Genomic DNA, 26,721 nt, shown 5'->3' on the forward strand with positions numbered 1-26,721 from the left:
TTCATTTACAATATCTCAAAATATTTCATGGAAAGTCGGCGTGAAAGTGATTATTGTTGAGTGTGTCTGTGGACACGAGCGTCCCGGGTTGTGGACCTCCCTGTGCGTCCTCATGCTTCATTTCCAAGGCTGTTAAAACTGAGTCTGATTCTTTGTTGGCATTCAGAGGCTGGAAAACCCTCATTCAAATATGAACACATGATGGAGGCTCAAGACTTTTGCACTGTGTGTGTGTGTGTGTGTGTGTGTCAGCATTTTTCTTATGGTGCCATAAAACTTCTTTGCTATGTGGAAGTAAACGTGCTTTCATCCGAAGAGTAAAAAGGTTTCTTCGTCACTCCAACACTGGGAGGATGTTTCCTGCTCTCATTGTTTGTGATCAAAGATTCACATCAAACTGCAGCGAGCACTTTGAACTTTGAAAAATCACAAAATGATCCGCAAACGGAAAAACGGGACCCTGAAACCGGGACACTCGTGTCGAGGTAACCACACCTGGAGACAAAGAGACAGCAGTGTTTGCTCTGTGTTTCTACTGTGTGCACATACAGCAGTCATATTAGAATAAGCCTTTTTCCTGCCCACTCTGGAAATGTGGGATGTGACAAGTTTTATGACAAATAAGCTCAAATTTGCAGTTTTCTGTTCACGACCCACCAGTCAAGCATAACACACCACAGAAACACGATAATCATCGAGCAGGTACGAAGGAGCCGGGTGTGTTTTTCTACAAGCACAGAAATCTAATGACTACAGCTCAAAAGCAGAAGTCAGCCAATCAGAATAAGACGTAACTCTGAATCATACAAAGCTACTCTCTAAAGAAAATCCAGAGCTGGATGAGACACTTGGATGAATGATGGGAAGAAATCGGCTTATTTTGGACTTTTCTTCATCTTCATGAACACAGAGGAAACGCCGCTGAGCTCGGAGGGCTTTGCGGTTCAGTTACAGACATGTCTGTGGTCAGAGGTATCTTTCTGGTCAGTTGCTATGACGGTTTCACGAGAAGGAATTTAGTTTTTAAAACCCACATTTCCACATAAATACACGAGTTTGTGTCGGTCGTGTCTCTGTGGCGTTGAGCAGACGAGCAGCTCTCCGTTCTTCTGAACACATCGTTGCGTTTTTCTGTTTCCCAGAAGCAGCACATCAGCACCAAGGCCCCTTTAGAAAGCGGGTGAATGGGAGGAGGTGGTTAGCGGTAGAAAAGTAAGGCGCTGGCGGCTAAACGGACTGCAGGAGGAGGGACGGGAGGATTATTCCTCCATTTTACTGCTTTTATCAGAGATTAAAGAAAGTCTGAGGATTAACTGAGCACAGCTCAGGTCAAAGGCCGACCTCCAGTCAGAGACCCGCCATCAGTCACCATCTGCAGCTGCAGGGATCTGAACCGGCAACCTCTCAGTCAGAATGTTGGTGTTCACATTACTCTGCTTTACCTGAACTGCTGGCAGCCTTCTTCCACCAGCTGACTCCAGGTCTGTGGAGCTTTTTCACAGTATTTGTTTTTTATGAACACAGACGGATTAACCTGCAGATCATTTTCTATACGTGCATATTAAAAACACAGCTGACAGCCCGACCCACGGCCCTTTCTTTACTGAGTTTATCAAAAAGGTTTAAAAAAGTGTGAGGAAACAGCCAATGAGAATGAGAATGACAGTTTTTAATTTACTGACACGTGACAAAGAAAACTAACGACTCAGACAAACATTTTCCTCGGATTAAAAGTGTCTAATTCCTCATTTTGCTTTAAATTCCAGTCTTAAAATGACATTTATCCTCTTTCATACTAAAACGTTACAGCAGAAATAAACATGTTCACATGCCTCACCTCTATGGACATGTAGATAGTTTTCACCAACTCCTTCAGTGCACAGAGATTATTGAAATAAGTCAAATTCACCTTGAATAATATTTCCTGAATATTTTTGGTCTGTTGGCAACAAGGTTAGACTCATTTTCCGCTCTGTCCTATAATCACTGGATGATTTCTTTGTTATATGTGATACTAAAGCAAATATCTTTACATTCTCCACTTCCTTTCAACAAAAAAGCCAAAACAATAAATAATCTGCACATTAACCAATAAAGAAGCCACGGCTGAACTCTGCATGTTCAGAATCTCTCTGTAAACAACTAATCAGACGTGAACGTTATCAGAGCGTTTCCTGAACCATTAACTGTGAATGTCGTAACAGTCGTGGTGTATTTGGCCTCTGCTGGTGAAGAACGTAAACTCAGTCTGATAGCACCAGAACTGCAGAGCAGAATATTGTGAACACGCCGGCCTGACAGGAAGCCGATTAACCCGACGCAGGAAGAGGGAGCCGCTTCGGCAGAGAGAAGTGTTTGTTTCCACCAATGAGGACCGAGTCCTCGGGAGTTTAATCTCTAACCAGGCCAGACGTCCTGGCTGCGGTCGAACCAGCAGATCCGACCGTTCCTCCATCGAGGAGAGTGTTGGAGGCTCGAGGTGACGCCCTCGTTTCCAGACAGGTAACCAAAGGACATTCTGCCCCACGTCCATCGTTAGCTGACCACAGAGGTCAAAGGGCTGCTGCTGACTGTTTGAGCCGACTCCTCGAACGACTCCAACTGAGGCTGTCAGCAGGTGCACTCTGCACCTCCTTAACTCCTCCCTCGGCAGGAGGCTCCCCTCGGCTCCGTCAGCACATGGAGATGGTGACGTTGATCCCCAGGTTACCATTGTCAGCGAACAGATGGGCGATGGAGGTGTCGAAGACCAGGCAGTCACTGTTCATGATGGCGGCGGCCACGCCATCGTGGATGGAGCGCGGCGTGGCCTCCCAGGTGAGCCGGCGCCGGTTGCCGTTTAGCTCCAGGCGATAAGCGAAGTTTTCGGCCTGCTTACGGGTGCCGATGAGCAGCACGACAGCAAAGAACTGCTGGTGACCTTCATACTTCTCCTGCTTCTCCAGCACCAGCATGAAGTGGTGGCTGAAACATGACTGCATCATCACCCAGTCGACGGCGCCCGGCAGATTGATGTCCGTCGCCAGGAAAACGATGTCCTCCCCCTGCAGCACGGAAACAAGTACCGATTAGGAAGAACTCAACGTTTTCACACTTCACACCTGAAATCATGAGGAAAACAAGCTGAAGAACCAAGAAGTACTGTGGTGTCAGAGACGTGAGCAGAAAAGGTGAAACGTTCACTTACACGAAGGTCACACAGTTAAGAACACTTGTGATCCCGTTTCTACACAGTGCCGTGTTTCTCTGTTTCGCTGCTGAGGATTCCTTAATAATTTACATTGTTTGTCTCAGCAGCTTGTAGACCTGATGTGTAGGATGTCCTGAAATCTCTCCTAGCTGCGTTCCAACTACATCCTGCATGTTCAGTTGGTGAGTAGTTAAATCTGCTGGTTACTTCAAACGGCGCTTTTGTTTGATTCAGAGGTTCCACTGATACTGAATGCAGGGCCTTACACTGGTTAACGGTTGGAACGCTGACATGACAGCTCGACATTCATTGTGGATGCATTGTGTTAAAGCCCCAAAGTGCAGAAACAGTCAGAAGGACAGGCTGCAAACAAAGATGGTTCCCACTTTGCCCGTGTTTCTACCCCATACTGTGTGTCTGTAGAATCAAAGTTTGGATCTTGACCTGCAGCGTGGTGATGGACTTGTGAGCGTGCATGAGGTGAGGCATGACGGCCTCCAGTGAGCCATGCCACTTGCAGGTGGCTCCTGGGCACGGGCAGGTGTACGGCCTGAACTCGCACACCTCCTCGTGATCGGGCTTCTCGCTGTGGTGAAGAGACAGTGGGCAGCCGGCTGACGAATACTGCAGGGAGGACACACAACACAGTTAGAGGCACGCTCGACCTGAAACATCAGCTGCTGAAGGAAAGTCGCATCTCACATGAATATTACATCAAGGAAATTGACCCTTTTCTCTCACCGACAATCTACTTGAACTAATGTGGAAGTGCCTTAAACTTGCATTCTTTTCAATGTTGTAACATGACGGGGAAAATGACCCTTGGCCATGACCGGTGTTACCGCTTTGATGAGTTCATGGACTCACTCAGATCATACTTAATAAAAGTCCATTAAGAGTCAAAGACTGGTTATGCTCACTGGCTAACGTACAGTTTTTCTGCCATCGTACGGTTTCTTGTTGAGATCCGGCCCTCGCCATCCAGGTTCAGCGTAAACACTCATCTTAAGGAAGTAACAACATTTATACTTTCTACAGTTAAAACTACGCTGTGTGCTTAAAACAGAATAAACACAGAAAAGTTGTAATATTTTTAGTCATTGTTAGTTTGGTTCGTTTTAAAAACTAAACTGAAACATTGTTATGTTAGTCCAGGTCCAACACAAACCACTTTTCATTTCAACGGTTCATTGATGCTTCTGTACTGATGTTTTGCCATTTCCACATTTTTCCTCCTGATAAATGTCTGAACTGTTGCCTCGGCTCAGAGGACATTAAATGAGGAGTAATTTAAATTTTCTGGATGAATTAAGAAGCTGGGATATAAAGACAGCCGATGGCTGCTGCCTTTATGCAGACAGGAGTGCGTTACTGTAATGGCTGCAGCTGTCTCCTTCATTTTCTGAAACGCTGAAGGTCACAGCGGTGAGACTCTCCCTCCCTCATCCCGTTTCATCTCCAACAACAGACTGACTACAGACAGACGGAGCTTATAGCGGGGCATGAAGGGGGGGGAGTGATGAGGAAGGCAGTAAATGAGGTATGAAAACAGCGAGGCGGTGAGGAGCTCAGGGAGACGGGAAGGCTCTCGGGGGAAGCGGACGATGTCGTTAGCGATGCCGTTTGAACATCGCCCCCTGGTTTCGGCGTGCTGGGAGAGCATCCATAAACATGAGGGGAGACACATCCAGACAAGAACGGCGTGTTCAGAAGATGACTGCTGATTGGGTGGTTTGACACCAGAACACCACACAGTACACGCTCTGCACCCAGCTGTCACAGCACATCATCGAGATATGGATCCATTATTTATACATCAAATATATGCAGGAGAGTAGCTTTGAACAGAAAACAGGATCCCAGATGCAGAACGGACATCTGTGCCATGTCTCTGATGTTCAATGTCATATCTTTCCCAGTCTTACTAACGCGGTGCTGGAATGGGGCAGACATGTGCCCCGAAGATTTTTAAACTTCAGGAAGCACGTCTCAGGTCTCATTGGCCACTTTGTTCAGCTAAAGCATGATCTCATTTTAAGATTCTTCAAACTTAGAAGAACTATGGAAAAAGGTCTCAAAGTCTTGGAGATAGTCCACTCTTCTTAAGCTCAACTTCTACATCGGTGTAGCCTACACAAGGTTCAACTGTAGCACTTACATTACATTCATACTATACATTAGTCAGTTCAAACTGATCCATTCTGCCGATCAAGGTGAAAAATGGTGACAGAAGCAGCTGGAAATGTGAGGAAATAATCACAGTAATTGTGGGCTGTGCCAACATGACATTAGCTGTACTGAGAGTGCAAGTCAGGTTATGGAGTAAGCTCTGCGTAAGGGTTTCAGGATATGGTAAATGGCCTGTATTTATATAGCGCTTTACACATCCAGTCATCCACCCATTCACACACACAGTCACACACAGGTGATGGCAGCTACATTGTAGCCACAGCCACCCTGGGGCGCACTGACAGAGGCGAGGCTGCCGGACACTGGCGCCACCGGGCCCTCTGACCACCACCAGTAGGCAACGGGTGAAGTGTCTTGCCCAAGGACACAACGACCGAGACTGTCCAAGCCGGGGCTCGAACCGGCAACCTTCCGACTACACGGCGAACTCCCAACTCTTGAGCCACGATCGCCACCAGGATACTCCGTAGACTCAACACAAAAGTACAAAGTAAAGTATGACTGAGTGTTTCTCTAGGACTTAAGAACCATCAGTACGTTCACACCAAACACAAAGTTTTTCTTGAACTTTATGTTCTGCTCCTCCTCTTCTCATCAGCTGGGCAATTTTTCTGTGTCCATCATGAATGAATATGTTCACACAAGCAAGAACTGGTCTGTTTTTCAGGGACTTTGGTTTTTAGCAGAGATGGCACGATACCACTTTTTCATGTCCGATACCGATATGAATCTGATATAGTGTGTTTTTAATATCTTGCTGCATTTTGTATAAGTTCATACTCAAGTTTTAAAAAACAAAACATTAAAGCTATTCTGTTATACCTGTATGTTAAAAAAAATAAATAAATAAAAAAAATAAAAAAAATACACTGCACCCAAAATATTTCATAATTCAGCAACACTCATCAGTTTAATAAACTTAAACCTGCACCATCCTCCCTATTCTGGTATTTTAAAGAGTACTATTAGTGCTAACTAATAGGGTCGCCCACTCGCAACAAGAAAAAACCCCCCAAAAAAAACAAAACATAGGGAACCACCCCCCACCCTCCGCCTCGTGATGCTTAATCAACATAATCTACTTTAATTTAATGGATGTCTAAAAAAAAATGCACATAAATCAATTATTTTTCCATCAATTCAACATCTTACTTCAACAGAACTGCAGACTGCACAGGTGGTGCCTTCCAAAAGCAAAAAGTACTACAGCTTAGTATTGCACTTAATAGTTACAGTAATGCACTTCTATACATCTTACATCAGATGAAAACTTTGGGTGTAAGATTCAGATAATTATTTATTAAAAGCTCGACATGACAGAATAAGAAAGAAAAGTATGTCTTTGTGCCCCCTTTCCCTGTTCATGCCCTATCGGCCCCCCTGGCTAAACTTTGCTAGATCCGCCCCTGCACAGTTACATCAGCAGTAGAAAAAGATCCTCGAGTAGAAAGTAATAATAAATAAATTCTAACAACAGCTTATCAAGCTTAAACGTGCTGCTGTTGTTCAGCCGCTGGTTTCCTCTTTCTGGTGCAAAGTAGGCCAAAAACAAACAACAGAGACGGACTCACGACAGAAAAGCCGATCAGCTGATCGTTAAGCAGTTTCATGACTGAAGTAGCAGCAGGAGAGAGAGGCAGTCGCTCCATATATCGCTTGTTAAGCTTAACGCTGGAATGCTTTACAAACACTCAGAGATGAACTTACACACTTGCTTTACTTCTCTGGGATCACTTCCTCGGAGATGAAATGCTGGTTTGGTAGCGACGCTCCGAATGCTCAACCAGGTCTCGCACGCCACAGCCGCTCTATCACGTGACCACACTGCTCCGACGTGCTACGGTTATGAGCCGAGTTACGCCATGTCACAAGTTTTGTGAGGTGCTTTGATGATATTTAATGGATCGGATTACATTTTTTATTTCTCTCCGATATCGATCCAGTAATTTAGGTCAGTATCGGACCGATATGTGATATCGGATCGGTCCGTCTCTAGTTTTTAGTAGAGATGGACCGATCCGATATTACGTATCGGTATTGGTCCGATACTGACCTAAATTACTGGATCGGATATCGGAGAAAAATAAAAAATGTAATCCGATCCATTAAATATCACGAAAGCACCTCACAAAACTTGCAACACGCCGTAACTCGCCTCAGAACGTTAGCACGTCGGAGCAGTATGCATCACGTGATAGAGCGGCTGTGGCATGCAGGACCTGTCGGTGGTCTGGATAGCATTTGGAGCTTCGCTAGCAACCTGGCATTTCATCTCCGACAAAGTTATCCCGAAAGAAGTAAAGCAAGTGTGTAAGTCCATCTCTGAATGTTTGTAAAGCATTCCCACGTTAAGCTTAACAAGCGATATATGGAGCGACTGCCTCTTCTGGCTGCTACTTCAATCATGAAACTGCTTAACGATCAGCTGATCGGCTTTTCTGTCGCGAGTCCGTCTCTCTTGTTTGTTTTTGGCCCACTTTGCACCAGAAAGAGGAAACCAGCGGCTGAACAACAGCAGCACGTTTAAGCTTGATCAGCTGTTGTTAGAATGTATTTATTATTACTTTCTACTCGAGGATCTTTTTCTACGTAGCTGACGCTGGTAACTGTGCAGGGGCGGATCTAGCAAAGTTTAGCCAGGGGGGCCGATAGGGCATGAACAGGGAAAAGGGGGCACAAAGACATACTTTTCTTTCTTATTCTCATTTAAAATGTCGAGCTTTTAATAAATAATTATCTGACACCCAAAGTTTTAATTTGATGTAAAAGGAATAGAAGTCAATTACTGTATATAGTGACTATTAAGTCTAATATATATACCCTAGTAAGCTATAGTACTTTTTCCTTTGGGAAGGTACCATCTGTGCAGTCTGCAATTTTGTTGAAGAAAGATGTTGAATCTATTTAATATTTCTTGAAAAATAATTGATTTCTGTGCATTTTTTTTCACACTGCATCAAATTAAGGTTGATTACGTCGATTAAGCATCATGAGGTGGAGCGTGAGGGGTGGTTCCCTATTTTTTATTTATTTATTTTTGTTGTTGCTGGGAGTTGGAACCCTATTAGTTAGGTTGCTTAATATTTACGCTAAGTACTCTTTAAAATACCAGAATAGGGAGGATGGTGTAGGTTTAAGTTTATTAGATTGATCAGTATTGCTGAACTATGAAATATTTTTTTTGTATACAGGTATAACAGAATAGCTTTAGTGTAGTTGTTGTTTTAAACTTGAGTATGAACTTGCAGACTTGCAAATTGCAGCAAGATATTTAAAAAACAGTTTTGTTGATTAAAAAAACACTATATCGGATTCATATCGGTAGATATCCAAATTTATGATATCGGTATCGGTATCGGACATAAAAAAGTGGTATCGTGCCATCTCTAGTTTTTAGTTCCTTCCTCAGTCTCTAGACTTCATTTAGACTCCTGCAGCAAATCTAAATCCAACTCACGCATTAACCACAAAACCCTTTTAACTCCCACACAGCAACGTTTCACGCCATCCAAGTTGCCGTGGTATGTGTCGGCCTAATGTGTAGTCAGATGCACATCAGGTTATGTAAAAGGTTTTAGGTTAGGGTTAAACTGGGGTTCTGGTTATGGTGTAAGCCATAAACCCGACGCAGAAGTACAATTCAAGTTTAGGAGTAACTGATATTTAGTGTCGGAGTTCCATCCATCCTTTTTTTCCCGCTTATCTGGGGCCAGGTCACCGGGGCAGCGGTCCAAGCAGGGAAGCCTCCTCCAGCGAGTCCTGGCTCTGCCTGACAGTCGATTTAGAAATTAGCTAATTTTTCTAACAGTCGTTAAAACTCTTGTTAAGTTATGAGTCACGCACAGCTCAGAGCTGGAGGTCAAGGAGGAATGCAGAGCAACCGGTGAATTAACAGCTTCACGTTCACGCTTTGCTACATTGGGAATGAGGTGGGTTGAGTTTGGCGTGGGGAGTTTCAAGCTTGTTTTGGATCTCTGGTCCTCGAGTGGAGCAGGTCTGCTGTGGCTGAGAGAGCTGAGAAAATGAAACGGACCAAACTCACAGCTCTGATCATGTTGTCCTCAGTGTCAGTGACACGCCAAACACCAGCATTCCCACTGATTCAATGCAACTGGTGTAAATGCAAAAGAAAAAAAAAGCTTCTGAAGCTTTGCTGTTCTTGAAGGATGGGGAGCAGGTCGTTACCCTCAGGACGCTCAGAGAACTCTTTGGTGATAAAGTGGAACATATTTAGCCTCCTGAGCTTCAGCCGCTACAGTCTCCACCCAACGAAACATTCTCACGCCAAACAAGACGCTGTGATTTCTGCTAATGTGTGCTTATAATACAGTGAGGATAAAATGTCTGACAGCAGATCTGCCTTTGTTGAAGCTCATTATTGAGGCATTCTGGCCAGTGTAGTAATCATTTAAGCTGTAAAGCATCACTCTGCTGCCTAAACACAATAAACAAACCTCAAACACGCTCTGTTAATAAAATAGGATATAACCGGTTTTGGCTAAGCCTGAAGAACTGCTGTCAAAGACTGAGCGTTATCTCAGTCGGCAGCACGATAAGTAGATTAACGTCTGGAAGGCGACTGCTGGAGAGGGTCTGGCTGTCAGGATGGATAAGGAGCACACCTACACATCTGCAGGAGGAGAAAACAGGATGATCATCCATTTATTCACTAATGTATAACACGAACCACTTCCTGTTTGTGTTAACACAGATCTGGTGAAACACTTGTCTACTACAACAGGCAGCACAACCTGCTGCGAGGTTAGGAGACAGCATCAGACTCATGACCAGGAGTCCAGTTCAAGCCTGTGAGGACTAGAGCTCCTCTTTCCAGTAACCGATGACTAACCAGCAAACTGACAGTTTCACTCAGTTTCTCAACTAAGTCCAGGCTTTAAACAAAAGCTCTCAATGAAATGAGACTTTTCAGACAAATTCAACCAGATCTGGCTCGTTAGCTTCCTTCAGACTCCCATTTCTGAGAGACAATCTGCGTAACGTAGTTTGAATTTTCCCCCCAACTGAAGGTTATACTGAAGCCTCCTATGGATGTTTCTGGGGTATCCAGGTTACCTGGATCTAAACTGAGAGCAGATGATAAATTAACCAGTGATAAACTTAAATATGCTATGATGGGTTGACCAGTTGGCGAAGAATATGCCGACTAGCCACTTCCTGTGGGTAACACTATTACAGCATCCCATTTGTTCATAGAGCTTTTAGTAACTTGAGAGTTTGGGTGTATGGATGTCATCTCAATGCAACCCCACCAAAGAGACAGTTCAACTCTAGAGACAATCGATAACCAAGGGACACAAAATAGCCTCGACAGCATTAATGATCAGAATAATGTAGCAGGCATGAAGCCACTGCAGGCGAAGTCCTCGATCGCTGCTCAGCAGGAGCTTTACTCAGTGATTAAATATTTACGATCTGCGGGTCAAAACACAGCAGCGGCTTCCTGGAAAGGGCAGCAGACACAAAGGCCACATTAACCGACTTCTATTCATTAAAGCAAACTGCTGGTTCAGATGTAACAAGCGCAGCTCTCTGAATTATTAACTTGTAAGCTAATTTATAAACTTACATGAGTTGTTCTTCATTTGTCCTGGGTTTAGATTATTTATTTGGAATGATTACTTAGTTGAAATTGTGATTTATTAACTACAACCTATAAAAAATAAAATAAAAATTGTAATATGAATATTCATCTGTTGTCCAAAACCCAGAAAACATGTCCACCACCTTCTGAAGCCAAAACGCAGATATCAGCAGAACTAGGGCTGCTCGATTATGGCAAAAATGATAATCACGTTTATTTTCACTGAAATTGAGATCTCGATTATTTGACGATATTTATTTAACAATAACAATGTGTTGGATAATGACTTTAAAGATTGTCAAAAAATAATATAAAATAGTGTGCAAATACTGATAACAGTGCAAATGTTTGCAATATAAAAAATAAATGAAAAATGAGTTCTGACTGTGCGAGCCCATAATGTTTCCACACCACTGAAGTTTTTTTTACCTCTCTTTTCAACCAACAGCAGTCACTCTCCTCTCCAAATAACTTCTGCTTAGCTTTCCGAACTCCCTCGGGTCCTCTTAATCAGCGGTCCCCAAACCCCGGGCCTCGGATCGGTACCGGTCCGAGAGTCGTTTGGTATGAGAGAGTTGAGGCTCAAGTGTGAAATGTATAGTTTTCAGGGTGTTTATCGGTTTTCAGCGTTATTTTGTTATTGTTTTTATCGTTTACTCGGTTTTCCTGGGTCTTTTCACGTGTGTTATGAATAAATCTTTTTTTTTGGTACCAGTACTAGTTTTATTTTGTTGTATTTATCCGCGACACCTTAAAGGCCGGTCTGTGAAAATATTGCTGGGCATAAACCGGCCCGTGGCGCAAAAAAGGTTGGGGACCGCTGCTCTTAATTGTTGTGACACGTGTTCGAAATGCAGAGAGGTGCGCTTGATTTGCCACACGGAGCAGCGCGAGAGTAAAGCACGAGGGAGGGGCTAATAATCGGCTCAGTCATTTTTAATGATCGTTGAAAGCCCAGATCGTAATCGTGATTAAAATTCGATTAATTGAGCAGCCCTAAGCAGAACTAAAAAGAACGACCTGATTTCCATGATCAATTTTCAGGACTCGATTTAGAACAGGTCAGAACATTTTGTCACTTTGTGCCAAACACACAGCAGGCAGGAATCCTCTTATCCAGATTGCTTTAGCAGAGGATTTAGAACAAAACCTGTGCAGCGTCTCATCAGGACTCCGACGGCACAACCTGCTGTCAGGAAACACCTCGCAGTCCTGACCAACACAGGCTGAACATCTCTGCATTAGTCTGCTGTGAATCTGATGAATCAACATCTGTCATGTACAGGAAAACCAAAACTGTAGAGTAAACTGTTGAATTTAAAAGCATGACAGTACTGAGAGTTACGGGCAAACCAAATGTATGCAGGGTTTTCTCACAGAGGAAGCATGGATGATGAAAAACCTGTTGGTCGAAGCACAAACCCCGTGGAACACCACGGACAACTTGTGTGTGAAGCAGATAAATAGATGTGATTCAAACCAGCACATTTCCTTTAAAGCCAACATGTGCTCAGGTAGCTGCAGTGAAAAGCTGCACTGTAAATATAAGTGTCTCATTATGTTCGATGAATTTCATCTTTGAGGTCTTAAAGTATTTTTTTTTTTATTTGCTGAGTCATGTTTTGATTATGAGTCAGCCATAAAAGAGAAAACCAGCTCTGTGCAGCCGAGGTATCAAACTCCACCCTCGACCATCAAGGCTGGTTTTTAGGGTAGCTAAATCTTCACATCCATTAACCTCATTTCATCATCGATCTCAGTCAAACTTACTGGACCCATTTGTTCCTAATAAAAACCCGACTGCAGAGGAGGGAGGTTTCTTTACCCCCAACTCGTTTAGCAGCACGTCTCGCTCAGCCTCTCTGATCCTTTCAGCCTGATTGGTATTGATCGTGCTGGGCTCAGCTGAGTGCTTTCCTGGCTGTGCTGCTGCTTCAGCCGGCGCAGATCTGATGAATCTGTTCTGTTGGGATTGGTGAGACGATGAAGGGCGCTGTGGTTCAGGATAATGGTTTTGGTATTCCTGCCGGCTGTTCACCACCTGCCTGAGGATGCTGCTTGTGATTACAGACACATATGTGCACAGTGAACGGCATCTGAATACGAGCTGGGACTCTGGTTCGCTTAACCAACTCTGGATTTGTCATTCGCCTCACAAAGGTGGCTTTTGTCTCTCCATTTCAACAAAGCCTATTTTTAGACCCCTTTATTCTTTTTTATTTTTAGTCATCTCTTCAAGGAGCCTGACAAGCTTATCAAACTCTGCACATATCTTAGAAGTTATGAAAATGTGTATACCTCAGTGATTATCTCTATGAGAGATGCAGCCACATCCTAAGACATTGATAAAGCCTCCTAAAGCAGTCATGCTCAAACACTGTAAACCCACAGCACACCTGCAGTCAAGAAGAGACCCTTTCACCTTATTATTAGACTAAGACATACGCCATAGCACCTTTGCTCTACCGACACTTCTCACAGCCGCAACTTTGCAGTAAGCTAAAGCACATCAACTAACCTCCATTGCCTTATCAGATACTTTCAGACAGTCTTCCTGCCTCTGGTTGAAAGAAGTGTTTCTTTAGTTCACTTGCGGTTTAGATTTAGTCGAATGAAGCAGTTGGTCTGTAGGCCGATGTAACCGCCAGTACGCTGCAGAATCAGATGATGCTCGTGGTCTTTTCAAGACCTTGTGAGGAAAAAACGATGCGACTGGTATGGTATTAGCTCTGACATGAAAAGGTGCACCTCTGCAGATGCGTTAATTGCCAAAGACATATTCAACTGATGTTGCAGCGAGGCCCCAGTCCTTTGGATGAACACCAGCTTCACCCTTTGCATTGCAGCTGGTATTTCCCGCTTATACTCTGCGACCATGATCAGTGAAGCAACACATGAACTGGACCTCACAGTTCAAGGCGGAAAGACGCAAGACTGCAACAAAAAGGACGACCAACGCTACAGGATCCAACCACCGAGCGAGGAAATTCGTGCAGACGCAGCTCAGCGATACCGGCGAGAACTGTTGCAATCCGGCTTCACGTGCAGCACAACTTTACAGTAAGTTTTTAAAAAGCTCTGGTGTACACGACAGTCCATAAGCTCAGTGTAGGTTCATTCCCTACTTTGTTTAGTGTAACAAACGCTCGCTCAGAGGACATTGTTCAGATTTTGTCTTACTCTGGATGGCATTACCTTGGCCTCCAGTAACACTGTGAGGAACCTTGGAGTCATTTTTGACCAGGACATGTCCTTCAATGCACATATTAAACAAATATGTAAGACTGCGTTCTTCCATTTGTGCAACATCTCTAAAATTAGAAATATCCTGTCTCAGAGTGACGCTGAAAAACTAGTTCATGCATTTATTGCTTCCAGGCTGGACGACTGTAATTCATTATTATCAGGAAGTCCTAAAAACTCCCTGAAAAGCCTTCAGCTAATCCAAAATGCTGCAGCAAGAGTCCTGACAGGGACTAGAAAGAGAGAGCATATTTCTCCTGTTTTGGCTTCCTGTTAAATCCAGAATTCAAAATCCTGCTCCTCACATACAAGGTCTTAAATAATCAGGCCCCATCTTATCTTAATGACCTTGTAGTACCATATCACCCTATTAGAGCGCTTCGCTCTCGCTCTGCAGGCCTACTTGTTGTTCCTGGAGTATTTAAAAGTAGAATGGGAGGCAGAGCCTTCAGTTTTCAGGCCCCTCTTCTGTGGAACCAGCTTCAGTTTGGATTCGGGAGACAGACACTATCTCTACTTTCAAGATTAGGCTTCAAACTTTCCTTTTTGCTAAAGCATATAGTTAGGGCTGGACCAGGTGATCCTGGATCCTCCCTTAGTTATGCTGCGATAGACGTAGGCTGCCGGGGATTCCCATGATGCATTGAGTTTTTCCTTTCCAGTCACCTTTCTCACTCACTATGTGTTAACAGACCTCTCTGCATTGAATCATATCTGTTATTAATCTCTGTCTCTCTTCCACAGCATGTCTTTATCCTGTCTTCCTTCTCTCACCCCAACCAATCACAGCAGATGGCCCCGCCCCTCCCTGAGCCTGGAGGTTTCTTCCTGTTTAAAGGGAGTTTTTCCTTCCCACTGTCGCCAAAGTGCTGCTCATAGGGGGTCATATGATTGTTGAGTTTTTCTCTGTATCTATTATTGTGCGATCTACTGTACAATATAAAGCGCCTTGAGGCGACCGCTGTTGTGATTTGGCGCTGTATAAATAAAATTGAATTGAATTATGTCTGGGCATCCATAAACAAAATGTGATGATGTGTTTTAAAATTAAAATAAACTGAAAATCTGTCTTGACGCAGCCGTACGTTAAAGCTCGCCAGCATCATTCAGGACTCACCTGACTGCCCGGCAGGGGTTTGGTTCGTCCGACAGGTCGACGGGCTCTGTCCGTGACCTCTGACCCATGCTGCTGCTGCTGTACGGTGTTAGCGGTCAGCCCTGCAGCACTAGCTGAACCAACCCCATGGCGGTGATGCCAGCCCAGAAGGCAGCGCCAGTGAGCCAACTCTCTGAGCAGAGGTAGGCAGGAGGCTGGGCACAGCATCGGCACAGGCTAGAGCTGCAACAATTTTACTGATTAGTCGACTCTAGTAACTGTTTTTGATCTTTTCAGCTCATATTTCCAGGTTTCTTTGGTCTTCTGTGAAAGACAAGTGAGTATTTTCTGGTTCTGTTGGGTGGACAAAACAAGACATTTGAACTCATCACTATGGACAATGACGAAAGCTGACTCCTGCTGAAGCCGACAGCTCACCAGCATAAAAGTCTCTCACTCTTTTAAACACTACAAGTCAGAATCAAAACTTTAGTTAAAGTTTTTCTGCACATGCTCCATGTGTGCAATTCCTTTCTTTGAAATTTGTCCTGGAAACTCAGAGGCTCCAACTCTAAATTTAACTTTGATTTCTCAAGTCTTTTGTCCCTTTGGGCTCACCATACTGAACCAGACAGGAGGACAAAACAAGCAGCAGCTGTTCAGACAGACTGCAGAGCCACGTGGAGATCATATAGCAGAGTGATCAGAAGTTCACAGGAGGACAGAGACCGGACGAGCGTCTGACCATGTTTGGTTTCTGTTTAACTCACCAAGTCAGACGATTGGCCTCAGTCTGCTTTAGTGTGAGCTCTCAGATTTACTGCAGAGTCTTGAAAACAAACACAATGAGTTTGGTTTGAATACATGCTTACAGTACAGGAGCACCTTTATAGTCACACCAAGTATCCAAAACCATAGTAAAGCTATTAATCAGTACATTTTCTAACAGAATGGTGCGTTTAGAAAAAAAAAAAAAAAAGACCTCTTCTGTTTTCATGATCAACTTCAAAGGACCATGAAATAAAACCAAGCTGATGGGTTCAAACATCTTGCTTATTCTTCTCAGTAAAAGATTTCAAAGTATGAAACAAAGAACACACATTAATTATCAACAACGTTGATAAATGAAACAACCTCATGTTAGTTGGATTAAATAATGGGGACATTTTTTTTATACAAATATTTTTCTAATTGTCCACAAATCTCATGTTCAGACTCAAACCCTCACCTGTGACTGTAAAGTGTGCTTCAGCATCCTTTGGTTTGGGAGGCTGCTTCCATGGTTTTGTTCTCACTGTGAGGAATCTGTGTGGAAACCGGCGCCTGAGCAGCGTTAGCCTTCACCGCATGCACCATGTGAGTTTATAGAGCCATATTGCTATTTAAAATAAAAATCTGAGTGATTTTCAGTGATGATGGCTGTTTTTGTTGTGATTTATCAAAGAACAAAAAGAAATGACATGGTCTGTGAATATAAGGCCAGATACACATCAGCCACTGCCAGCAGTAAATTAGCAAAAATCACAGCGACAGGCCGGCTATAGCGATGCTGCTGATCTCGATAGACTATAGAAATAAACACATACAAAGAGCCTGCTGCAGAAACACTTTAGGTCTTTATTGCTAACTGCATTAAGTTTCCTGACAGGTGGACGATGAGACAGGTGCTAGCTGCTGCTAGGCTTCACCTCAGCTAACTGCAGAATCCTTGGACTGGATCTCTGTGCTGTGTGAGTCTATTTGAGCATTTTTAATGCAATGATCCAATAACAGGCCCGTGTGAGGCTAATTCTACTAGATATGGTAGCAAGTAACAATAGTTATATTGTTACTTGCTACAGTTATTTGATATTATATTTTGCACTATCCTACTGTATACTTGTATTCTATTGTACATATTGTATATCTTATTCCTCTGCTGCATTGAGCATGTGTATGACAAAAGAATTTCCCTCGGGATAAATAAAGTTCTTCTTATCTTAAATTCTACAGTATCTGAGCATTAATTAGCAGGTATCCTGTGTCTGTGAGGCACCATTACAGCCAGGCTAGCTAACGTTAGTTGCTAACGTAACACCCTGTTGTCCAAATACAGTCCAACATGGCAGCAACCAAAACACCAACACCGAGACCAACAAACCAACACTCTTTCTTTTTTATATTAGAGTCAGTTAGGCACCGTTTTCATTTACTGAAAACTCTTCATACACTTTTAAATTTATAACTTTTTTAATGTTTTTGTGGTGAAATCGTAGCACACTGTGACTCAAAACACAGGTTTAGTGTTTAGTTTGAGAGGGTATGAACATGAGCTTTGTTGGCAGAAAGAATAAAATGTTTTATATTATTTTTAATTATTAAATAAAAGAACTTGTAAATATTTTAAAATAAAAATGTTTGCTGTCCAACGTCACACGTCAGCTACCCCCAAATCTGTTTAAGCAGCGCCACCCTGTGGTTCAGTGTGAATGTTTATTCTAATTGTTAATTAATCTGCCAATTATTTTCACGTTTCATCGTCTGGGTTTAAACTGCCCAAAGACACTCAGTGATTTTACAGCATTTTTGAATGAAGCGTTTTCTTTGCTGCAGTGATTAACACATTCACTGTGCACGCCAGTTTGAGACCCGGACACAAATACAAGATCCGGGTCACGAGAGTACTCCGAGTGCTGGTCCCAAGTCCGGATCAAGTGGAAGAAGATCCAAACCAAAACATGTGGGGGCCATTTAAGAAACACCGGAGCAGCCAAAAGAGACTTACGTGCTCGCTGTTTTCCATCTAATGTAGATGAAATTGATTCAGTTTAGTTTTATTTATGTTTTATTTATTATTATATGCCGATTCACACTAACAGCCACCTCAGTGTAACGCTTAATTCAACTGTTTTTGCTGTAAATTTGTTTTTTTTAAATCCGTGGAAACACCGAGCCTCCGAGTCAAACCACAAATGCTGTACAAACAACATAAAACAGTGAAACGTCTCTAACATGGGAGGAAGTAGAAATAGAAATATTTTTCATTGGCTTTTTTTGGCTTGAAGAGCAACAAGCAGTAACACAATCGACAATCAAATACTCATTGTTGCTGCTTCACTGTACACATTTATTATCATTTTAATTAATGAGGAAATTAACTGGCAGATTAATCAGACCCACAGCTGCACCACCAACATGAATCAGGTAATCGATTACTTTGACAAACAAAAACATTTTCATACGTTGTTCTGATCAACAGCATTCGTCTCCAGTTCAGGCGGTAAAACATCAACATCGGTTCAAACCAACCTGATGACTCAAATCAATCGATAATCGATCGGTAAACGTACCAGAACCTGTCGGATCAAACAGACGCAGCCGTAATGCAGCTGAACCTCGCTCGCCCGCTCTCTCTCTCCTGCTGCAGCAGCAGAAAAGAAAACACGGGCAGCTGTTTTCTTCTTCTGTGGTGACGAAAAAACAAAACGCGCAGGGCCTAAACACACGCACACACACACACTGAGTGAGCTGTGTGGCGTCCGTCTGACTGACCGGCGGTGAATAACACCCTCTCGATCACTGTTTCTGGTTTTTAGTGAATGTCTCTCGGAGCTCTCCCTCTCACTGTCTGAGCAGCAGAAAAACGTGCGTCCTCCAACCGACACTGAGACACTGCAGCGTGTGCGCGCACACAACACACGCACACACACACAGTGGGGGCGGGGAAACATGAGAGAGAGAGAGAGAGAGAATAAGAGGGGAGTATCGCTTAACCGAGTGCCATCCTCCTCCTCCAAGCATCTGTCAGCACTGCTCTGCATGCACAGTGTGTGTGTGTGTGTGTGTGTGTGTGTGTGTGTGTGTGTGTGTGTGTGTGTGTGAGAGACCAAACACAGGACCTCTGTCTTCACTCTTTTGTTTTGTTGTGAATATAGAAATAAAATAATTTCTATTCAATTTTATTTCTTTTGCAACATATTGGTAAAAAGGGTAAATGGCCTGTATTTGTATAGCGCTTTACACATGCAGTCATCCACCCATTCACACACTGGTGACACAGTGTGTGACCAATACAACAACAATTTCCTCAAGGTGCTTTATACTGTGAGGTAAAGACCTTACAGTAATACAAAGAAAGTAGAGATAGTGTCTGTCTCCTGAATCCAAACTGGAAGCTGGTTCCACAGAAGAAGGGCCTGAAAACTGAATCCCCATGAATTACAGTCGTCCAGCCTGGAAGTAATAAATGCATGAAATAGTTTTTCAGCGTCACTCTGAGACAGGATATTTCTAACTTTAGAGATGTTGCGCAAATGGAAGAAAGCAGTCTTACATATTTGTTTAATATGTGCGTTGAAGGACATGTCCTGGTCAAAAATGACTCCAAGGTTCCTCACAGTGTTACTGGAGGCCAAGGTAATGCCATCCAGAGTAAGAATCTGGTTAGATACCATATTTCTAAGCTTTTCAGGGCCGAGTACAATAACCTCAGTTTGATCTGAATTAAGAAGCAGAAAGTTAGCAGCCATCCAGGTCTTTATGTCTTTAAGACATTCCTGCAGTTTAACTCATTGGTGTGTGTTATCTGGCTTCATGGACAGATAGAGCTGGGTGTCATCTGCATAGCAGTGTAAATGTATGCTATGTTTTCTAATGATGCTGCCTAAGGGAAGCATGTATAATGTAAACAGACTTGGTCCTAGCAAAAATCCACGACACTTCAGGCAAAACCTGACTGATTTTATTATTTGATGTGCCTGAAGTCTGTTCCTGGTGTCTGCCTCCTCACTGACAGCTCTTTAAAACAAATTCAATGCAAAATGCTGTTTGCTGGATTCACATCCACAAAGAAAACCACTACAAAGCGCTGATTCACTCCTGACATCTGTAATCATTCTGAATACAAAGCCTTCTCAGATTTGTTCATCTTGCACCACTGTCAGATCAACTGTAGAAGCTTTAAAAACATGAAAATTAAAGCTTTTTTCCAAAAGTCTATAAAAATGTCCATGTGCCAGTAAAACTGACCTGACAGGTTTCAGGTAGGACGGTAAAATTATTGCCAAGATTAAATAACGTCTACATCATCACACCATCTTGTTTTCAGCAGCACAAAAGCTCTGCATCAAAGCGCAGAGCAAACGTCAGAGTGCTGATATACTGGCTCACACTAAACGTAAAGCCTCAAAGACACACAGTAAAGATTGATGTTTATGCCTCAGTTTAGATTGTGTATTTATCTTGTTGTATTTGACTTTGACTCTGTATTTTTACTTTTAAGAAAATGTTTCTTTAAAAAGCAAAAAAGTAATATCACAAGTAAATAGAGGTTTTGTTTTCTGACGAATGAAACAAAAACATTTTAATTCCTAAAACAGAAGTCAGCGAGCAGTTTATTTTAAAAGACCTGTATTTTTTTCTCTTTTGAATATTATTACTCATTAATAAGACAAAAGCATTTTTATCGATTAATCTATTGAGTTTTCCATTGAGTAATGGATTAGTAAAGTAATCGATAGTTGCAGCTCTACCTTCCAGTACACTGTGTCTCAGAGAGCCAGACAGTCAGCAGCCAAAGCTCTGCACAGGCGACTCTGAAACATCGTCACGTTTCAAGTTACCTTCACCTCCAGATCTGTGATGGTTTCACACTTAGGGCTGTGCGATAGGACCAAAATCTCATATCCCGATATAAGAATTCTATCGTCCGATAACGATATAAATCACAAAAACTTATTTTCTGTACATTCTGTGAATCTTGGGCAGCTCGACTTGCGTGAAGTGTTTCCAGCTGCGCGTCATGTAGCTGGAGTCGAGTGTTTTAACCGATGCATGAAACGATAAAGTTTTAGACATCAGTTGTAACGGCCGCTGTTTTCTTTGTGAGTATTTATTACACGGCGTGCTGCGGGGAAAAGCCTGTTCTAGCGTTAGCTGTGAGCGCTTACGGGGAACCTCAGCTCACCGTTTTCAAGGAGTTACACAGAACTTCCTCCTGTTTGTCCAACGACTGAATGTTGCCAAATACGTTCTTCACACACAACCACCTCCTGGAGAAATCAGCAGCTTACCTCCTACCAGTCACCAGTAAAAATGAGGGAAATATATATTTAATGGCAGCTGGCATCCTTGTACACGCAGTGCTGCCATCTTCTGTTTCAGTCCGTTATTACACTCTTAAATCCTGCTACTTATTCCTGCGTCTTTTGGGATCTTACAAAGCTTCAAACGACGCGTCGACTATTAAATCAGTCGTCGACGATTTTGATAGTCGACGTAATCGTGGCAGCCCTATTTGAAAACCATGGCACACAGTATATCAGCAGAAATGTGCATGACTAGCTTGACAGTTGATCCTTGCTGCTCTCTGCAGTTGCTTAAATACAATAAAGTTCCTACTCATCAAACCAGTGTTTTAGTATTTTGTAATAAAGCTACTGTGTTAGTGTACAGTGTTAATACTGGGACTGATCGATCTGCTTGTGTACTCACAAGCGCGGCGCAAATTTTGGGTTCTTCGCTCTAGTTAGCGTTGACGCAGCGCATGCCACATCCGATTTGTAAAGACAACTTACTGCTAAAGAGAGACAGACGGCAAAGTGGGCAGTACATCCTCAGTTTAACATTAACTCGTTGCTGCAGCACTAAAGTGATCCCACATCTGAAAAAGCATGCGGGGCTGCTCGTGTGTTGAATTTATGGCAGTGAGGTGCAGGCCTTATCATTTGCTGCAGGAGTTCAGAATCATCGTTATTGTGGCAGTGTACATTCCTCCTGACGCTAATGCTAAGGAGGCGCTATGGGAGCTGTACGAGGCCGTCAGGGACCTGCAATCTCTCCACCCCGAGGGCTTTTTCATTATCGCTGGGGACTTCAACCAAGCAAACCAAGGACATCAAGCTCAAAGAAAGTCAGTGATCTCTTTGCCTGGTCAGGAGATTCTCAGCGAATGTGGCGGGACATCCAAACACCTCTCAACCAGACGCAGTTAACACATTCGATGCCAGGTTTGGGACTCAAAACAATGAGCCAGCATGGAAAACCAGCCCCTCGCCAGACAACCAAGTGCTGTCCCTGTCCACGGCCCGAGTGAAAGGACTCTCGCTAAAGTCAACCCACACAAAGCTGCTGGACCAGATAATATACCCGAACGTGTGCTCAGAGCCTGTGCTGACCAGCTGACCGATGTCCTAGGACAGCGGTCTCCAACCTTTTTTGCGCCACGGACCGGTTTATGCCCGACATTATTTTCACGGACCGGCCTTTAAGGTGTTGCGGATAAATACAACAAAATGAAACTAGTACCGGTACTGAAAAAAAGAAGATTTATTCATAACACACGTGAAAAGACCAAGGAAAACCGAGTAAACGATAAAAACGATAACAAAATAACGCTGAAACCGATAAAACCCTGAAAACCAGACATTTCACACCTGAGCCTCAACTCTCGTGGCCCGGTACCAAACGACCCACGGACCGGTACCGGTCGAAGGCCCGGGGGTTGGGGACCGCTGTCCTAGCAGACGTCATCAACATGTCCCTGAGCCAAGCTGTTGTGCCACAGTGCTTTAACCCCCCCCAATCAGACCTGTGCCAAAGACAGCTACAGCCTCGGAGCTCAAATACTACTGCCCAGAAGCACTTACTCCAATCATCACAAAGTGCTTCGAGCAACTAGTCCTGAGTTACATCAAGAAGCAGCTCCCCCCCAAACTGGACCCACTACAGTTTGCATATCACGATCAATGGGTGATGCGATCTCATTGGCACTCTGCCTAGCTCTATCACACCTGGATCAACGCAACGCCCACATAAGAATGCTGTTCACTGATTTCAGCTCAGCATTCAACACCATCATCCCCCAACAGCTGATCAGCAAGCTGGACCTGCTCGGACTCAACACCTCCACCTGCAAATGGATCCTGGACATTCTCACTGATAGACAGTACAGGTTGGAAATATAAGATCCAACACCATCACACTGAGCATAGACGCCCTCCACCCCCCAGGGATGTCTGCTGAGCCCACTAATCACGCTGCTGACCCACGACTGCACCTCCAGCTCCAACACAATCCAAATGATCAAGTCTCCAGATGACACCCCAGTGGTGGGACTCATCAGGGACGATGATGATGCTGCATACAGAGAGGATGTGCAACGGCACTTTGGTGCAAGGACAATAATCTATGTCTCAATGTTGACTTTAGGAAGACCAAGGCTGTCCATCTCCAGCTCAGCATTGCTGGTGTCGCAGTAGAGAGTGAAGAGCACCAGATTCTTCAGTGTTTGCATCACAGAGGACCAGCAACACCAAATCGGTGACAAAAAGAGCTCAGCAGCGACTGCACTTCCTGAGACGACTAAGGAAGGTTTTGCCTCCCCAAACCCATCCTTAACACCTTCCACAGAGGCACCATGGAGAGCATCCTAACCAGCGGCATCACAGTCTGGTATGGAAACTGCCACAGTCTGACTGCAGAGCGCATTATTGGCAGCTCTGTACCCAGACTACAGGATGTTTACACCTCATGCTGCTATTCAGAAAGCCAATAGCATCACTGTCACGACTTAGCTAACATAAACTAATGTTAGTCTGTTAGCCACAACCAGCCAACCAACCACATGACGTCACATTCTGTACGGACAGAAGATGGCACCAAACATCTTTTTAAAACTTTAAGCACTTATTTCTTAAATCCGGCTTCACAGACAGTGTAATATATGTCAGGTGTGAGAGCAGGACTTAGTGGTGTAAATTAGCCATTATATGTAGAGTTTCATGTCCTCTCTACCTCATCAAGGCTGCAGTTCTTCCTCCTACTGTAGAGAACAGCTCAGTAAATATTGGGTCCTACGTAGAATTTTCGGGCTTTTCAAAACACAAACCTCCCCTGAAAAAACCCAAAACATCTGTGACCAAATGATTTGTATGGCTGACATCTACACCAGCCTGCAGACACTTACCAAGAAGCATTAGACGAGGAAGATCATCACAACAGAAACAAAAAACATATTTTAACAGCAACAGTGAAACAAATGAGCATGAGCCTGCTGTCTGCAGGAGGTATAACGACACAACATGATTACAGGGCAGCAGGATGTGTACGAGTGGTGAGGAGATTCTCGTGGGTTGAAATCTAAATGATGACGAAACGCTCGTCGACCAGCCAAATTTTATGCATGATCTTCACTTACAGCTTCAATAAACTCAAATTAAGCTGAATTTAATGTTTTCTCCCCTAAACTCTTGGGGACATATTCTGTTGAGGTCACATGCACTGCATGAAAACACCACCAGAGGGCAGTCTGTCCTGTAACCAGCCTGCTGAGCTGAGCGAGCTGTGAAACATCTACTTTCAGTTTGTATCAAGTCTTTCTGTACTATGCAGGTTGGAAACTGTGTCCATATCAGACCTCCTCTTCCTCCTCAGGGTCAGAGTCAGGACTCAGTTTTCAGCCGCCGACACACAATTCAACTTTAATGTGCGTGTAATGGAACCAGAGCCGCCGCTCCAATCAGTCGACACGCTGCGAGGCCAAAGGTATGTGGACAGCTGCACACTTGTTGGACATGTTATTTAAAACCTGGTCACGATTCTCACTCTACAGTCACTTTGGTATGCAGGAGATTAAAACACCAGTCATCCATTTTTATCTGCAGGTTTTAGACAAACAGAGGAAACAATCAGCAGAGTGACGAGTCCTGATTAATCAGTGGACTCATCACTGCTGGCTGAACTATGTTTATTACAGTTACTGAACTAAACACAGACTCTGGACTTTCCTGGTTGTATTACTCTGACAGAGTATTAGGGCCACATAAAGAAAATAAAAATCATTGATATTTTTGAGAATAAAACCAAATGATATTGCGAATGTGTACTTTAAAATGTGTTTTAGTTCCTTTAGGACATGAACACAGTGCAGTGGGAGGCATAAGGACACTGAAAAGAAAGGAAAGACCAATCAAACAAAAGAACAAACACACAATCGTGGAAGCGTTGGCCAAATTTGTACAAAATGAAATGGCAATGAACAAATGCCAGGATATCGATGATTACACCTGCAACAAAGAGGATGGACGTTATCACAAGATATGATAGGAAGATGTTTCAAAGCAAACAAATCCTCTACAAAATAACTAATTTGACTTTTTTCTTGAGATTTTGGTTTTATTCTCAAATTGATCAATCATATTTTTTCTTAATGTCGTCCTAATACTCTTTCTATATTACATAATGAACTCTGTGACATGACTTTCCTTCACTGATTGCACGCAGTGAACTAAGCAGTGATGCTTCAACGTCCGATTATTACTACAGGCAGTGAACTCAGCACGGAAAAAATAAATAAATAAATCACAATTTTCTGGAGTAACCTTTGACCTTTAACTCCGTTGACTGTGTGTCAGACGTTTTCTTGGAAAATCAATCGAAATTCTAGTTTGGCTCTGATGACGTCACGTGACAGGTGTGCGTGGAGGAAGTTTGTGCACAAACTGAAGTGAAGAGAGTTGTGATGTAGTGTGTGAGTATCAGCTGGGCCGGTTTGTGTCTGTGGGTCTACCTTGCAGGGGAACGGCAGTGTGGAGGCCACCTTCTCCATGGCCAGGTTCCGGATGCTCGGGGTGAGCGGGCCTCGGCAGGTCGGGCAGCAGCTCAGCTTCTGACGACACTGGTTACAGACCAGGTGACCCGCCTGGCACTGCAGGATAGGCGGCAGGACGTAGTCGAAGCATACCGGGCACTCGAATAGCGCCGTGAGCTCCGAGGATTGTCCGACGAGGCCGGTAGCCGGCATGGACACGGTGGAGGAAGGGGGAGCAGACCCCGACCCGGCCACGGAGCTCACGCCGGCGGCCGCTGCGGCAACAGAGGCGCCTGCCGCTCCCCCGTGCTTCCCTCCGCCTGCTTTCCCGGCCCCGAGTCCCCCACCTCCGGCTGAAGATGGACGACTCATAGCTTCCAGCTGCGGTCCCGTTCCTGAGAGCTGCCGAACAGGCGGTACCGTCATCTACTGTTTACTACCGGACGTCCCTCGAGGCCCCCGGAGACACAACATGGCGGCTGCTAGTTTGTATCGCCTGTCGGCTCCTGCCATTGGCCGCTACGTCAAAGATTGACAAGCCGCTCGGCCAATCAGAGAGTGGAATCGTGTTCGGCTTGAAAGCAAAAGAAAAACAAACAGCGTCGCATAAAAGAACAAATATATACAATAGAACAGGAGAGAATATTGGAAACTTATTTAATTATAAATATTAAAAAAATGAATGAAGTGAGAATTTAATGTTTTTCTCTTCTTTGCTTTTTGTTGTTGTTTTATTCTTTTTGTAACTGAGCAAAACACTTTTTTGTGGGATTTTTTCCCCCTAAAATGATGAATCATGATAATTAAGCACCTCAGCGTGGTCGGAAACGGCT

The 26,721-nt window shown here is 43.8% G+C and overlaps 1 protein-coding gene across 2 annotated transcripts; it reads right to left on the reverse strand.

The window, feature by feature from the left end:
* Positions 1 to 1,648: 1,648 nt before the first annotated feature.
* On the reverse strand, positions 1,649 to 26,381 carry siah2l (seven in absentia homolog 2 (Drosophila)-like). 2 transcript variants are annotated; one of them, XM_085421408.1, is made up of 3 exons: positions 25,868 to 26,381; positions 3,635 to 3,814; positions 1,649 to 3,044 (listed from the first exon to the last, which is right to left on the reverse strand). In XM_085421408.1, the coding sequence occupies exons 1-3, from the start codon at positions 26,312 to 26,314 to the stop codon at positions 2,673 to 2,675; spliced, it is 999 nt and encodes a 332-aa protein (XP_085277534.1). In that variant the 5' UTR covers positions 26,315 to 26,381; the 3' UTR covers positions 1,649 to 2,672. The 2 variants fall into 2 exon arrangements, with proteins under 2 accessions (XP_085277534.1, XP_085277533.1); XM_085421407.1 differs by lacking the exon at positions 25,868 to 26,381 and adding an exon at positions 18,651 to 19,046.
* Positions 26,382 to 26,721: the final 340 nt, after the last annotated feature.

This window comes from Rhamphochromis longiceps, linkage group LG10 (assembly GCF_057381845.1).
Source record: "Rhamphochromis longiceps isolate RC_006_pf linkage group LG10, R_longiceps_female_GT1.1, whole genome shotgun sequence".
In the NCBI taxonomy this organism is placed as follows: Eukaryota; Metazoa; Chordata; class Actinopteri; order Cichliformes; family Cichlidae; genus Rhamphochromis; species Rhamphochromis longiceps.

What these genes read in the sequence shown, in the direction of transcription:
- siah2l (XM_085421408.1), bottom strand. Translation starts at nt 26,314, where the DNA reads ATGACGGTACCGCCTGTTCGGCAGCTCTCAGGAACGGGACCGCAGCTG. An exon ending in CACTGCCGTTCCCCTGCAAG is followed by an intron (nt 3,815 to 25,867) that starts GTAGACCCACAG and finishes TCCTCCCTGCAG; the next exon opens with TATTCGTCAGCCGGCTGCCC. An exon ending in AGTCCATCACCACGCTGCAG is followed by an intron (nt 3,045 to 3,634) that starts GTCAAGATCCAA and finishes TCCGTGCTGCAG; the next exon opens with GGGGAGGACATCGTTTTCCT.